Raw genomic sequence first — 15,301 nt, 5'->3', positions numbered from 1 at the left:
TAGGAATGCCTAAGTCTATGTACCAAACCACCTACGAAACTGATGCATGAAAGATGACCAATATAGCACCACATCATTCTATCCTGACATGATACGAGCTAAGAGTGTATGTTAACTAACTTGTCCGTTAACATGAAGATTAGCTAACATTAAGATGATAAAGAAGAGTTCGAATAAAAATGCCCTTTTTGCAAATGTAGCCAGAAAGAGGACATGTTAATTCAGGACTGTCCTAAATAAAACAACTTACTTTGAATTATATATTCTAAACATTGATTTCTGGAAAATGGATATTAGCTGAAAGTTTGGAATGCTACTGATACTTACCATTGATTTTCTCAGATGATGTAATTTGAGGGATTAAAATCTAAACGTCGAATTTAATGAGTAATAGTAACATCACTGAAACACTGATTCTAAATTTAACATCATCAGGGGAACAATCTAGACACTACACAAACATGAGGATGTTTGTGTGCTACAACTTCCTAGCCAGAGGTGAAGGTTGAAAAAGTTGAAAAACAAAAATTAATGTAGCAAATGGAAATATTTAAAAGCTGATTCTTAGTATAATAGAGTTGCCATGTTTCTGATGCATATCCTTTTTGTTGGAAATTTGAATATTCAGCTCAGACAAAACTCACTCAAGAGTAAGAAGCGGGAACCTTTCCTTACCTGTTTGTTTTTGGCTGGCTTAAAACAATCTGGGCATATCGCAGCTCTAAAATAAAATTCAAGTTAATATAAAAGGTTAATGAGTTTATTTTGGGGTAGATATAATTCAAATATATTTCATACAAAATGGCTGCTAAACTCAGGACATCAGGAGCAGACAAAATGAGTCCCTGTATGAGCTATATCGGTTTGCCCAGGAACTATGTTCAAGGACACATTTTATTTTTTTGAGGGCACATTTTAAACCTACTAAGACATAACAAGTTCTTCTCTTTCTTATTAGGAAGAGAAGCAATACTATTTTCATGAAAACCAAACAGCATTAACAATTTTACACCATTGACATTGTTGTTTACATGGCAACTTACAGGAAGTGGCAATCCTCAACTGTTTCTGGGTGAGCAAAGACCACACTCACTTCAAACAAGCTCTAAAAATTATAAAGACAGTTTAAAAATGAGCAAAAGGAAACTAACATCTAACAACTTATTAATGGAAATAGAAATTCATTCTCAAAGATTGGCTCAGAAAAGAATGACCAGAAAAACTGGAAATACTACTGCTCTCAAATCAACTTGTTATCAGGGCAGCTGTAAAGGAAATAGTTTTGTTTTTTTTTTAACTTCTAAAACTCAGTCATTAGTGATCCTACCAAAAAAGTTTTAAAATAAATGTGTATACTTTTTGGACAAATGTGTAAATTAGGTATAAAGATGAATGAGAATTTACAGAATTGAAAATAAATAATAACAGAGAGAAATGAAGAATTATTCTGCCAATACTATGATTTGAATTATTAGCAAGGCAAAAAACATACTATTCAGATCCCTAAAAACCATATGAAGCTTCTTTTTAAAGTGCTCAAACATCTTAATGGATTTGAGTTTTAAAACCAAATCTTAATTTTTTTTGTTTTATTACAAAAATTATACACATAAATTATAAAATGATCAAATACAAGACAGTTTTTCAATCCCACGCCACTGAAGCAGAACCATTAACAATTTGATGTTTCTTTCTAGGCATTTTTGTGAATATAAATGTATATGTGTTATTTTTTAAGACATGCTTTTGGAAAATTGCTTTAATATTATATCATGGAAATCTTTTCAACTCTAGGGACTGTCAGACATTTAAGCTGTAGAAAATTTTTCTGTAACAAAAAAAAATGCTATAATGAACATCCTTGTACAACAAAAAAAGCATGATTTTATACTTTTACCTCCATGGAGAATATACAAAATTCCATATGGGGGAGGGGTCAGGGGGAGGAATAGCTAAAAACGCCATACTATGTTGCAATTTTGTCTTTATATTTACTGAGTTCATTGGATAGTTAGTAGACCTATTAGCTACTCTAGAATCACAATAATGAATAGCTTTTTTTTTTTTTGCTCCTTATTCTAATCTATACAATAATTAAAATGAACAACGCATTCCTTTTATTCAGGGAAACTTCACTCAACCCACATCTTTTGTTTTCTATTTTCTGTTCTCACTGATACAACATGTAAAATTATTTGTGCTTCAAAACTGAAATTTGAGGTAAAAATATTTTGCATTAATGACTTCTCTAACTTCCAAAATACTTTCATTACCTCATTTCCTCTTCATGCTATCTGTGAAGTGGTTTTATTCTCTATTCTCTCAATACTCGGTTTACAGAACAGAGCATATTCTTACAGAAGGAAATATTACTGCATAATTCAGAATGGTTTTGAAAAACTGTTTAGCTTTAGTAGATGGTTTTGTGATTTTATTTGAATAGGGGTGTATCTGATATTCAGGGAATTTCCTTCTAGCAAAATGATGAAGCAATGAGGCCATAATATTAAAATCTAATTTAAGATGACCTTCCTGTTTTCACACCTGGAAGCCTGTTGAGTCTTCCCTGAAAGTCAACCCATTTCAGAGACTGAGGTAAGGTCTGCTCTGGAAAAGGGAAATGTTCTGTTTTCAAAGGCAGTTACTGCCTAAAAGTAAACAGGGGGATTTGAGATACCAACAAGGTAGGATTGAGCCCATACTCATTGTAATTGAATAGGTTCTGTCCATGCATTTGAAAACAAGATTAGCCACAGATAAACCAAAATTAAATAGTCCAGAGTTGACTCTATATTTGCTTGCAGTTATTTATATGTTGCTTTGCATCAAGTCTGTTCCTCCAACTGAACTATAAATACATTAAAGGCAAAGATTCATTTCTAACCTTTTAAGGTCAATTAGGGTACCTTCATAAGTGTCTTAGATCATAAAGAAGTCTTAGGGAAAAAAAAAAAAAAAAGAAATGCTTTGACTTCAATTTAAGACTATCAGAATTTAACATTTTAAAAGCTTAAAAAATCCTTCACTGGATTATTTAAAAAGAAGTTTTTTTGGCTAACCAAAACCCTGCCATATAATTAAGTAAAACTAGTAAAATCAGAGAATAAAATTAACAATGCTGTTGACCCAATACCTTTCCATCAATGGGAACACCCAGTTCCTCTGAAAACAGGGGGTGAGTTATCCATTTGTAGGCTTCTTTTAGCTGAACTATATCATCTCTTCCCAGCGACAGACTCTGCTTTCTGAATAACATAAAAATTAATTCACTGACATGAAAAACTTTACTTTTTCTATTAAAGGCAAGAATTTATGCAATTATTTTTAAAATACTGATTGAGTGTCTAGTATGTACCAGGCACTATTCTACACATTAAATAGAAAGCAGAGAACAAAGCAGACAAAAATTCCTCACCTCATGGACCTTATACTCTAGTGGAATCATGGAATTACTTTTTTTAATGGCATATAACACAATTTTTAAAGCTTCAAAGTCAAAAGCACACTATGGGTTTTTCTGAGCTAGAATTGCCAGATTCCAGGATTTATACATCAGAAGACAGAAAGATGGGATAGAGATGATTGTTTACTGCTCTCAAACTATAAAACTGTGTATTACAATAATCACATCCACATTTTAATGCTTGCTTTTCCCCTCTTGTTGAAAATGGGGCTTACTTTTGGGAAATCAACAAAGAAGTTGTACTTTTTAAAAAACTTTACTGCTGAAGAAGAAATATGAAATCCTAAAGTATCAATGTTCTGAAATGCTCATCAATGTATTATCAGATAAATAGCTGAATAAAAATTTGACATTCCCCCAAAATATACTCATGAGACAATAAATAGGTTTTGGGAAGTCCCTTTTATAAATTATAGCTTTAGTTTGTAACCTAAAATTGTGATAGAAAGGAACTTGAGATAAAAGGGATGAAAAACATGGTGTGGTATTATTAAAACTCCTCTACTCTGCTGAGAACACTGGGATATTACTAACAAACTAACAAGCCCACGTCATTCAAATAATTAAAACTTCAAACCAGCCTTATGGCGATTTATAGGGCTGCTTTTAATGAAAGAGATGTAAGGGCCAACTTATGCATCATCCCTTTTAATGCCCAATTTTCACTGATAGAAATTACTCCTTATAGGCAACATCCATTGTAATTTAAGACCAAAAGACACTACTAACCACAGGTTAAAAACAAAAAGTAATTAAGCTAATGGCTGAATTTAGTTGATCAGAAAAAACAAAGAATATGCAGATCACTATTCCTCTAAAAATGCAAAATAAGAAATAGTTGATCCAAAAAAAATAAAAAAAAGAAAGAAGTAGTTGATCTACCCATTCTGTATCCAGCTGAGAATATAACTTGTTACAGAGAGAGCTTTCATATGCTTTGGGATTGTGATTTAACAATGAAATACCCAGATAAACTCTACATCTGATAAATAATCAAATTATTTCTCTACATCCAAGAACTTATTCAAATACTAACTGTGTGAGCTTCATAAACTGTTCCTAATTCTCTGAATATTAGAAAGATTTTAGGTATTTTAAAAGACTATCCTGATACTCTGTCAACAGTTCAACTATTTAATATTTGCACAAAATAGCATCACAGTTGAAAGTAAATAATATATGAAAATACATTTTAAAGAATAAACGTTGAAACAGAAAACACAAGAATGGAAACAATTTTTAAAATTGTTTAGATTCTGGAAAGTCCAAAGGCTTGTTACAAAAGCGAATCCCAAAAATGAGTTAAAACATTATTTAAGAAAACCAGTGTTTTAAATCCTTCACAGTCTTTGAAATATATTTAGTGCATTTGAGTCCAGTTTAAAAACTTCAACCATAGGTATTTTTTCCCTCCAGATTATAGAGCCAGAGGAAAAGGTTAACAGACAGCTTGGAAACCTCATCCTTATATATAAAGCAAATATACTACTTAAAATGCCAGATTTCCAATCCTGAAAGTTAAATGCAGCTAATAAGTTTCCTAATACAATTTGGGCTAAATATCTTCACAGAGGTCCCTAGCATATACCTGATTGTCCTTTAGAGGGACTAGTACTCATTAAAGTAAATTCAGTCCCCATTTCATACTTAGTAACTACACTTCTCTTTCTCTTCTCTGTCAGGTAAGTGCTTATGAGGGTGTCAGTTGCAATCACTTTTGCTGTAGATACAACACAACAACCATTCTAAAGAAAAGATGAACCAGAATATGCAAGGCAATTAATTTTTTTTGTAAGTTCCCTAAATCAATTCTTTAACAGCAATTCCTCCACAATCTTTTCAACCCAGAATGAACTAGGGACACTGAGGGAAAAAAACCAATGACCTGTGTTTTTTTCTGTTCCATTATCCCTATATCAGTCAGAATCTTTTGGAAGAACTAAACTTAGTTTAAAATCCTTTGATAAGAAATAAAAAGCCGGGAGCAGTGGCTCATGCCTGTAATCCCAGCACTTTGGGAGGCCGAGGCATGTGGATCACCTGAGGTCAGGAGTTAAGAGACCAGCGTGGCCAACATGGTGAAACCCTGTGTCTACTAAAAATACAAAAAAATTAACCAGGCATGGTGGTGCATGCCTGTAATCCCAAGCTAGTTGGGAGGCTGAGGCAGGAGAATCACTTGAACCTGGGAGGCAGAGGTTGCAATTAGCCGAGATTGCACCACTGCCTGGGCAACAGGGGTGAAACTACGTTTTAAAAAAAAAACAAAACCCGAAATAAAAACAGTAACTCATTAGCAACATAGATATAAATTGAAAACATTTAGAAAAAAGCATGCTCTGACTATGCTAGAAAATTTCTAAAAACATAGGATCAAGTTTTATTACACCAGAATCTAAACCATTTGAGACTAATTTAATAATATCTAACGAAACCCCCAAACCTTATGTAGTTATTACCCTTTTGAAAATGCAGATATATAACACAACACAAACAAAAAAGCCAAATTAATTCTTTTTCTATAAGTCACTTAACCAAGTATGAGATTCTAAAACAGAAATTTATGCTTCTTCCTGGATTTTTCTCTCCAGAGTACATAGGTACTGCCAACAGTCATATGGCCCTTTTTTTACTGGTATGTTTTAGTTTCAAATGACAAAATATTCTGGAGAATTAAAAAAAAAAATTTAAATTCAGTTGGGAATCAAATGCTGATTTGAAGGAGGCGATTTAGAGACTTTATCAAACTTACTATGAATATTCATATGTTTTGTTGCAGAAATATTAATATGTTTGATTATGTAGTACCACCCCAGAGCCTGGGGGGGGCGGGGGACGGAAATGATATACATGATCTCTAACATCATATCACATTTTAAAAATCCAAAAATTTTATATTTCAAAACACTTTTGGCCTCCAAGTGTTTCAGATAAAGGATTGTGAATCTATGTTTTCTATGTCTTACCTGTGTGTAAACTCACTGTTGTTCCACCAGTTATTTACTTTTTATCTTTTATGACATAGTTTTATAGTTTAGTTTCTAAGACCAATATAAAATTTATTTTTAGGCTGCATGCTGTGGCTTGTGCCTGTAATCCCACCACTTTGGGAGGCCGAGGCGGGTGAATCACCTGAGGTCAGGAGTTCAAGACCAGCCTGGACAACATGGTGAAACCCCATCTCTACTAAAAATACAAAAATTAGCCAGGCATAGTGGCAGGCTCCTGTAATCCCAGTTACTTGGGAGGCTGAGGCAGGAGAATCGCTTGAACCAGCGAGGTGGAGGTTGCAGTGAGCTGAGATCACACCACTGCACTCCAGCCTGGGTGACAGAACAAGACTCCACCTCAAAAAATAATAATAATAAACAAAATTTATTTTTTAAAAATAACTGCCCAAACTACATTACATAAGTGCCTAATGCATATAAAACATGTATTTACATTCATATTAAAACACACAAAAAATGAATCTGCTTTAATAAACTACTAATATGCTATGCAAATAAACTAATGAAACAAGATTGATACCCTAAATGTATACAATAAAAATTGGTTCTTTGTGCTAATTTCTCTAGTAGCTAGTGAATGCACTATAAAAATAGAGATTGTAGTAGTAAAAGTGCTTTAAGAACCAGGTAGCTTGTATTTGAATGGTAGTAAAAATTCCCTACCTAAATTACTTACCCCATTTCCTGTTTTACCAGCAACCATGCAGCATGCTGTAGGCAATTTAGTCACACCCAGAAAGAGAAAAGGGGGAAACATGTTCAGTGAAATTAAGTCTCAATATCATTACTGAAGTGCTTAACTATTTGCTAATCAAACTCCCCTTTTTAGGTGACGAGTTAGTATTCAAAAATTTACCAGTGACCTCAGTCTCATTTAAAATCAGAAATGAGGTAAGATTTTATTTTGCAGTGCTGGTTTACTGTGGCCTAGGAATTCAGCCGGGGTATCCCCCTCCTCCTTACAGATTTCTATTTCTCATTAATGAGGTATGAGTGTTTCTTTTTCTTTCTTTCTTCTTTTTTTTTTTTTTTTTTTTTTTTTTTGAGACGGAGTCTCGCTCTGTCACCCAAGCTGGAGTGTACTGGCAGGATCTCAGCTCACTGCAACCTCTGCTTCCTAGGTTCAAGATATTCTTCTGCCTCAGTCTTCTGAGTAGCTGGTATTACAAATGCCTGCCACCACACTCGGCTAACTTGTGTTTTTAGTAGAGACGGGTTTTCACCATGTTGGCCAGGCTGGTCTCGAACTCCTGACATCAAGTGATCCGCCCACCTCGGCCTCCCAAAGTGCTGGGATTACAGGCGTGAGCCACCGCGCCCGGCCCGCATTTAATCTGGGCCGGGCGCGCTGGCTCACGCCTGTAATCCCAGCACTTTGGGAGGCTGAGGTGGGCGGATCACGACGTCAGGAGATCGAGACCATCCTGGCTAACACGGTGAAACCCCGTCTCTACTGAAAAAAAAAGTACAAAAAAATTAGCCGGGCGTGGAGGGGGGCGCCCGTAGTCCCAGCTACTTGAGAGGCTGAGGCAGGATAATGGCGTGAACCCGGGAGGCGGAGCTTGCAGTGAGCCGAGATCGCGCCACTGCCCTCCAGCCTGGGCAACAGAGCGAGACACCGTTTCAAGAAAAAAAAAAGAAATGTATGCCAAATGCTTTGCATAGTAAGTGACTGACACTGAGATTTCTGTTTCCTGTTAGACTCCCACAGCTTTCACCTTAAAGAAAGGTAACGATATGTCCCCCACAGCACACAGCATTTTGTAAACATGACGGAAACATTGTATAAGTCAATAAATACCACATGTAGTCTGCTTCTACGTGTCACAAAAAAAGGCCAACGATTATCATTCACATCCACTTCAAGACACGGCTTAATTTATGGATATGCTGTGGTTCATATGTAGACCTGTCCTTCTAAACTAACAGGACTTCCTTCGGATGACCAGTAGGGTACTCTATGAACTCCTAAAGACTGATGATCACTTGGAAAGATGAGCTGCATTAATTCTTTCAGACGTCAGCCAAGTAGAATAAATTAACCGCTAACTGGGCACAACCTGTTCCCAGTGATGGCAGTGTGGACCGTCCGGAGTAGCCGCTGCCATCAAGCCTGCTGCAGCCGGGAGGTGTGGGCGGTGGCGGCAGGAGGGGTTGTGGGAGCAGCAGTGGCGGCGGTGGGACCCCTGTGCTCCACATCCCCGAGGCAGCCAACTGTGCCACCTCTGCTCTCGCATGGCCGGCCAGGACCTGTTCTCAGGCCCAAAGCCTCCGTCCCGGCCTCAACCTCGCTCCCCGTCACCATTTCAGGGGTCCACAAGCACCCGGCCAAAGGCACAGCCGGGACTCGTGGGGCCAGCCCTGAAAGTGTCGGGTTAATTTGCACGGGGTTGGCTGGGGCGGCCTCTGCTGTGGGGAAAACGCAAAGAGGCAGGCAGTCCCTGGAGTCTCACCCAACTTGCGGCTGTGGACCTAAGCATCTCTGCACTTTCAGGGACCCGGGAAGGCCCCCCCCGTTGTCCCCACAGGCCTGGAGGTGTCTGCTCCCGCTGCCTGACCTCTCCCTGCTCCCAGTGCCTGCACCAATCTCGGAGAAGGGTTGGAGCCGAGCCTGGGCACTGTCGCAGCCCAGCCAGGTGTGTGCACACTCATGGCAGTGCTGACACGCCAGCCCCATGCTGCCTCAGCCCCCTGTAGACTTTGGGCACCAACAAGTACGGGAGGGAGGCCAAGGAGGGGCTGAGGGCAGTTTGGTGCTGGCCTGCAGGCGCCCCTTGGCAAGAACAGCCAGGGCGCCATGAACAGCAGCAGGAGGCAGAGAGGTTCCTGGGCAGAAAGCGGCAGGTCCACAGTGAAGCCCTACCTTCAAGCCAGGGAGGGCCTGAAGCCTGGGGGCTGGGCTGCCAGTCCCCGGGACAGGAGTAGGAACTTGTGGTCCTTTTTCCAGGCCCACCCATGGCTGCCCATGGACCAACTGGCACACACTTCCTCCCCTCTGAGGCCCATATAAAGCCCTGGACTCAGCCAGACCCAAAGAGATGAGGGGACAACCAGCAGCAGAGAGGAGCTATCCACCCCAGAGTCTCTCTGCTGAGAGCTGAAGAAACGATAGGACGACCTGCCTGCAGAGAGGAGTTTTCCTCTCTGCTCAGAGCTGAAGAAACGACAGACGACCTGCCTGCAGAGAAGAGCTACCCTCTCTGCTGAGAGCTGAAGAATTACAGGACGACCTGCCTGCACAGAGGAGCTACTCTCTCTGCTGAGAGCTGAACACTTATCGGGACACCCTGGCTATGCAGAGGAGCTACCCTACCCACTGTGGGTCTTCTCTGAACTGTTCTACCACTTGATAAAGCTCCTTTTTTTTTTTGGAGATGGAGTCTTGCTCTGTCACCAGGCTGGAGTGCAGTGGTGCGATACCAGCTCACTGCAACCTCCGCCTCCCGAGTTCAATTGTTTCTCCTGCCTCAGCCTCTCAAGTAGCTGGGACTACAGGCGCGTGCCACCACGCCCATAAAGCTCCTTTTCATCTTGCTCATCCTCCACTTGTTTGCATACCTCATTCTTCCTGGACGCAAGACAAGAACTCAGGACCTGACAAATGGTGGGGCTAAAAGAGCTGTAAAACAAACAGGGCTGAAACACGCCCCTTGCTCACCACGGGGGACGAGAAGGAGAGAAGAGAGAGGAAGAGAAGAGCTGTGGCCGGGAACCCAGACCTAGGAGCTCCCTGAGCCAGGGCTGTGACACCCTCTTTAGGGCTCTGCGGTTTCTAGCGTCTCCAAATTTCCAGGTGCCACCATATTCCCCGGGGTCAGCTGTGGAAGCTGTTTATGGTATTTCTGGTCCAGCCTCAGCTTCACAGGGAGCCATGACTGCGCGTGGAGCTGCCTGCGCCACTGCAGCCAGCGTGCCTGCTGTGTGCGATGGCTGGACCCCATGCTCACTCACACACCTCTCGCTGCTCCACGCCTGGCTTGCCCTTGGCAGGCATCAGACCCAGGCGTAGCCTGCCAGGCCGAGTGGACAGAACGAGCCTAGCGGGCTAGAGAAAAACTCGGGCAAAGACGCCACTGTCCACAGAGGTTTCCAGCTGGCGAAGCAACACCCCAAGGATCCCGTAACACCAGTGCCTGAATGTCTCACCAGTACCTTCTGATGTGTTAGTTTACTCTGCTAGCTCAACCTAATACATTTATAGTAGTAGTATTACAAGACCCCTTCCTTTTTTCCTTTCATTTATTCGAGCCTTATTTCAAAATGCATGGGCATAGTACCATGGTTTTGTTTGTTTGTTTGTTTGAGACGGAGCCTCACTCTGTCGCCCAGGCTGGAGTGCTATGGCGTGATCTTGGGTCACTGCAACCTCTACCTCCTGGGTTCAAGCAATCCTTCTGCCTCTGCCTCCCGAGTAGCTGGGACTACAGGTGCACACCACCACGCCCAGCTAATTTTTGTATTTTTAGTAGAGACAGGGTTTCACCATGTTGGCCAGGATGGTCTCAGTATCTTGACCTCGTGATCCGCCCGCCTTGGCCTCCCAAAGTGCTAGGCTTATAGGCATGAGCCACTGCACCCAGACAGTATCATAGTATTATAACACACAAATTACTATGAGTCAGAAAACCTAACTTTAGGTTTTACTTAATTTCTGGGACTCAACTTTCTAATGTGTAAAATGAGAGAATTACTAAGATGATTGTAATTTAAACTTTTCTGGATGCCTAAAGAAATCGTTTATAGGCACTGTTATTAAACTGTTTTATAATAGACGACTGAGACCTATGGGACTTAGGGAGCATTCAAAAAAAAAAAAAAAAAAGAATAATGGTCTCCTAAAACTGAAACCTTGTAGTTAATTTTGTCCCGCCCTTCCTTCAGCCTCATTCTTTTTCTTTGTTTTTTCTTTTATTTTGAGACAGAGTCTCACTCTGTCACCCAGGCTGGAGTGCTGTGGCACGATCTCGGCTCACTGCACCCTCCTCCTCCCCATTTCAAACGATTCTCCTGCCTCAGCCTCCTAAGTACCTGGGAGTACAGGCACCCGCCACCACATCCAGCTAATTTTTATATTTTTAGTAGAGACCGGGTTTCATCATGTTGGCCAGGCTGGTCTGAAACTCCTGACCTTAAGTGATCTGCCTACCTCGGCCTCTCAAAGTGCTGGGATTACAGGCATGAGCCACCTCTCCTGGCCCAGCCTCCTTCTTTAAGAGATCAATAAACACATGTCCTTATATATACAAAAATATTAATACTTCCCTTGCAGGACTATTGTGATGATTTAATGTGTTTGTAAAGACCCAAGTCATATTCCTGGCAAATACTGAATAAATGGTAATTAATACTGTTGTTGAACTGAAACCTTATCTGTACTTTACAAATAATAAAATTCAGATTTATACCTTAAAAGATTTATAGGACTTGATCTCATTCCGTCATATTTCCAAACTGCTTTGCTATTGCTAGTTCTGAAACCTCCCTCTTCAATGAAATCTGAGCTATAGAGAGCTATCTGTCTCTTCTTTAAGGAACCTCAGACTCTTCCGTCTTTTCTTAGTGACCTTTGTGTCTCTTCTTTTGAAGCAAACTCTGTTCTCTACAAGTCACTTCCAGGTGATGTCATCAAGTCTGCAATGTATCCCACCATCCTCTAATTATAAAGTAGGGCGGAACTGGAGGTTGCCAAGGGAAACCAGGTAACCATGTGTAACACATGAAATTAAATCAAATGTCTTTAGTATCTGAGACTTGTTAAATGGTTTTTCCTTCCAAAGCCTCTGCAGGCTCCCTGCTCCAGCATGCCAGCAGATTGGACAGAACTAACCACACAGCAGGGGCTTAAAGGCTGAATCTCAAATAAGTCAGTATTGCTGGATTATTCAATTGTTACCACAAGCTAATAATGCCCTGGACCTGCTTCTGGCAAGGAAAAAGAAGTATATTTCTCCCTTTCAAATCACCAAGATAATTTTGATAAATGTTCTGTCCCTTAGTGAATAGAAAAAAATCTATTCTCTAGAGTAAACAAATAAATTTTTCCTCCCCAACAGAACCAAATGGCATTAAAGTTATCAGGTTTAATCAAATTTGATACCAGAGGCAGTATGTCACCTCTGGAAAATTAAGAAAACACAATTTAATCCTGGACTATGTTTAACTTTATTGGAGAATGTTAGGCAAGTCCTAAATGGGGCAGTTGAATAAGTGCTTGCTAAAGTGCTTGTGTACTCTGCTAACACTAACACACACACCATAGACCAGAAGGTCTATGCCTGGGAATGGTGTTTGAGCTTTCTGAGTTAGAGGTTCATCTAGTACCAAATAATGAGAGTAGGTGACAGTAGGAACAGGGATTGAAGTTGATTCAAGCAGAGGTGATGGAGAAAGGATAGAGACAGAGAGAGGTGTTAAAAATGGTGTGTTGCAAAACTACAATTCAGTAAAGTTGGACACTTTGGGGTATGTTATGTGTGTTCATAAGTGAGGTTAGGGGTTCAGCGATTAAAGATGAAACTGGAAGGTTCAGAAGGTTTTGATTGCCAAGCTAGGTCATGAACCCAAAGACTGAAACCATAACATGAGATGTGATTCATTTATGTATAGGCCAAGACTCGCGGCAGCACAAAGAAACATTTGATCTTTGAATCGTCTATAATTCATCAAGTTGCAATATAACCATCATTTTCGTACTATTGTTTTTCTTGTGTGGTAGTTTAAGAGGAAAATATGTCTTGTGCTAAAATATTTCTTTATCATACATGGGAAAGTATAGTGTGAGAAAGTCATATTTTCCAGAAAAATGAGAGAATGTGTCCAGCCCACTTTTCTCATTTTTGTTGTCTATCTGGCTCTTATAGACATCTGAGTCTGTAATTCCTGATGGAGGGAAACAAACACTAGATCAAAAGGCAGGCTCTGCTTCTCTTATGTGATCACTAGCAAGGTGGCTTCTCTCTCTGGGTTTCTCAAACCGTAAGAGGAAGGTATTCAATTTATTTAGGGGGTACTGCCTATGTGGTGAGATTGCAATTGAGAATGCAGAGATAAAAAAACAGTCTCTGCCCATGAGCAAACCCATGAACTAAGACAAAATGATAATAAACATTAAGCTATTAATAGTAACAGTAATGAAAATAATTAAAATACAGAGTGGTGGGGGCTGAGACAGAGATACACTTAGGAGGGGCATGTAAAGGATCCTCGGCTCAGTCTTGCAGGAGAAGTGACACCTAATCTGAGCTTCGAAGGATTAGCTACTTACAATTCACAGGGCAGGCCGGCTTGGGGCTCACGCCTATAATCCCAGCACTTTGGGAGGCTGAGGAGGGTGGATCACCTGAGGCCAGGAGTTCAAGACCACCCTGGCCAACATGGTGAAACCCCATCTCTACTAAAAATACAAAAATTAGCCGGGTGTGGTGGTGTGCACCTGTAATCCCAGCTACTAGGGAGACTGAGGCAGGAGAATCACTTGAACCTGGGAGGCGGAAGTTGCAGTGAGCTGAGATTGCACCACTGTACTCCAGCCTGGGCAACAGAGTGAGACTCCATCTTAAAAAACAAAACAAAACAAAAAGAATTCACAGGGTGAAAAACGTGGAAAGTATGTTCCAAACAGAGGAAACCCAAAGGTGCAAATGCCAGAGAGCACTGGGAAGGTTCTGGGGACTATGTCAGTGGTCCCTAAAGAACTCAGGATGTGTGGCTGGGAAATGCAAAGGAGGAAGCAGGACTTAGATCACAGAACTACTGGACCCATACTAAGGGGTTTAGATATTCCCCTTAAGGCAATATGGTCCCACAGAAGGATTTTAAGGAATGAAGTAGCATGATCATATTTGTCTTCAGGAATGCCCACTCTGGTTGCATTGTGAATTAGAAGAAAAAGATGGGAATTAAAGAAAAGGAAGATTTGTCGTAAACTAAAGCAGTAATTCAAGCAAGAAATAATATATTACAGCAATGCTAGTGATGATAAAGTGTAGGCAACTTTAAGAACTATTGAGAACACAGATTGGCAGGACTTGCTGATTGGCAGTGATGTTGAGGTTTCTAAATCACCACCAATGCCCTTCAAACTATATTCTTTTGAATCTTACACATCTCTTGGACTCATTTATAATAACAAAGATAAAATAAATATAGACTGAGAATAATGACAATAGAAAAATGACAATAGTTGTGTGGGCAGCTGGAGGCATTTAGCAGTACCCCCTGCTCCAAACTCTTCTCCCAACACATACACATACACATACACATACACATATGCATACATACATACAAACATTTATGTAATTTTTTCTTGCACTGTAATAGCCATTTGGAAACTGGGCTCAATAAGGAGGTTAGTGACAAGAGAAATTCTTCTTCCTTCTCTCTATCCAGACCACTGCCTAAGATTTCCTCCTTCTCCTCCTCCCCATCCCCGGCATGCTAGTGCCTTAAACTTCTGCTACATCAGGGCCTGTGCCTCACCGTGTGTCAGGGTTGTGACAGCATGCTATAACCTTGAACATCTGCCTCTCCAGGGCCTGCCCCTCACCTTGTGTCTCAGGCGTGGTGGCAAAAAGAGGAAGGTAAGAGAGGAAGGGGGAATATTTTCCTATAACCACTGTTTGATCTACCACTTAGTTGACTCTTGCACCACCACCATCTCCTCACCCCCGCCACCTCCCCATCTCAAAACTTTCTTCTTTTCCCCAAAGCCTTGGATGTCAGAACTGTGATTAAATGAATGTAACAGACTGAATCTAGGTGTCTCCTCTAATAAATAAAACCTATGTTGGCCATGTTTAAAAACCCATCAAAATCCTCTTTTCTTTCC

The 15,301-nt window shown here is 40.4% G+C and overlaps 1 protein-coding gene across 21 annotated transcripts in view; it reads right to left on the bottom strand.

The window, feature by feature from the left end:
- PUS10 (pseudouridine synthase 10) overlaps nucleotides 1-15,301 on the bottom strand; it is a 78,077-nt gene that overhangs the window by 24,164 nt on the left and 38,612 nt on the right. For 18 of the 21 annotated variants that reach the window (XM_063789846.1, XM_054678416.2, XM_063789853.1 and 15 more), the window contains 4 exons: nucleotides 7,151-7,185; nucleotides 3,134-3,245; nucleotides 1,044-1,105; nucleotides 676-721 (listed from right to left, as the gene is read on the bottom strand). In XM_063789846.1, coding sequence (XP_063645916.1) covers nucleotides 676-721; nucleotides 1,044-1,105; nucleotides 3,134-3,245; nucleotides 7,151-7,185 — 255 coding nt within the window. Of the gene's footprint in view, nucleotides 1-675; nucleotides 722-1,043; nucleotides 1,106-3,133; nucleotides 3,246-7,150; nucleotides 7,230-15,301 lie in introns of those variants that run through there. The other 3 variants (XM_063789856.1, XM_063789857.1, XM_063789844.1) reach the window with 3 other exon arrangements.

Source organism: Pan troglodytes, chromosome 12, assembly GCF_028858775.2.
Source record: "Pan troglodytes isolate AG18354 chromosome 12, NHGRI_mPanTro3-v2.0_pri, whole genome shotgun sequence".
NCBI classification, from domain to species: Eukaryota; Metazoa; Chordata; class Mammalia; order Primates; family Hominidae; genus Pan; species Pan troglodytes.
The sequence above is the reverse complement of the archived record's forward strand: the minus strand, read 5'-3'. Positions and strand labels throughout refer to the sequence as shown.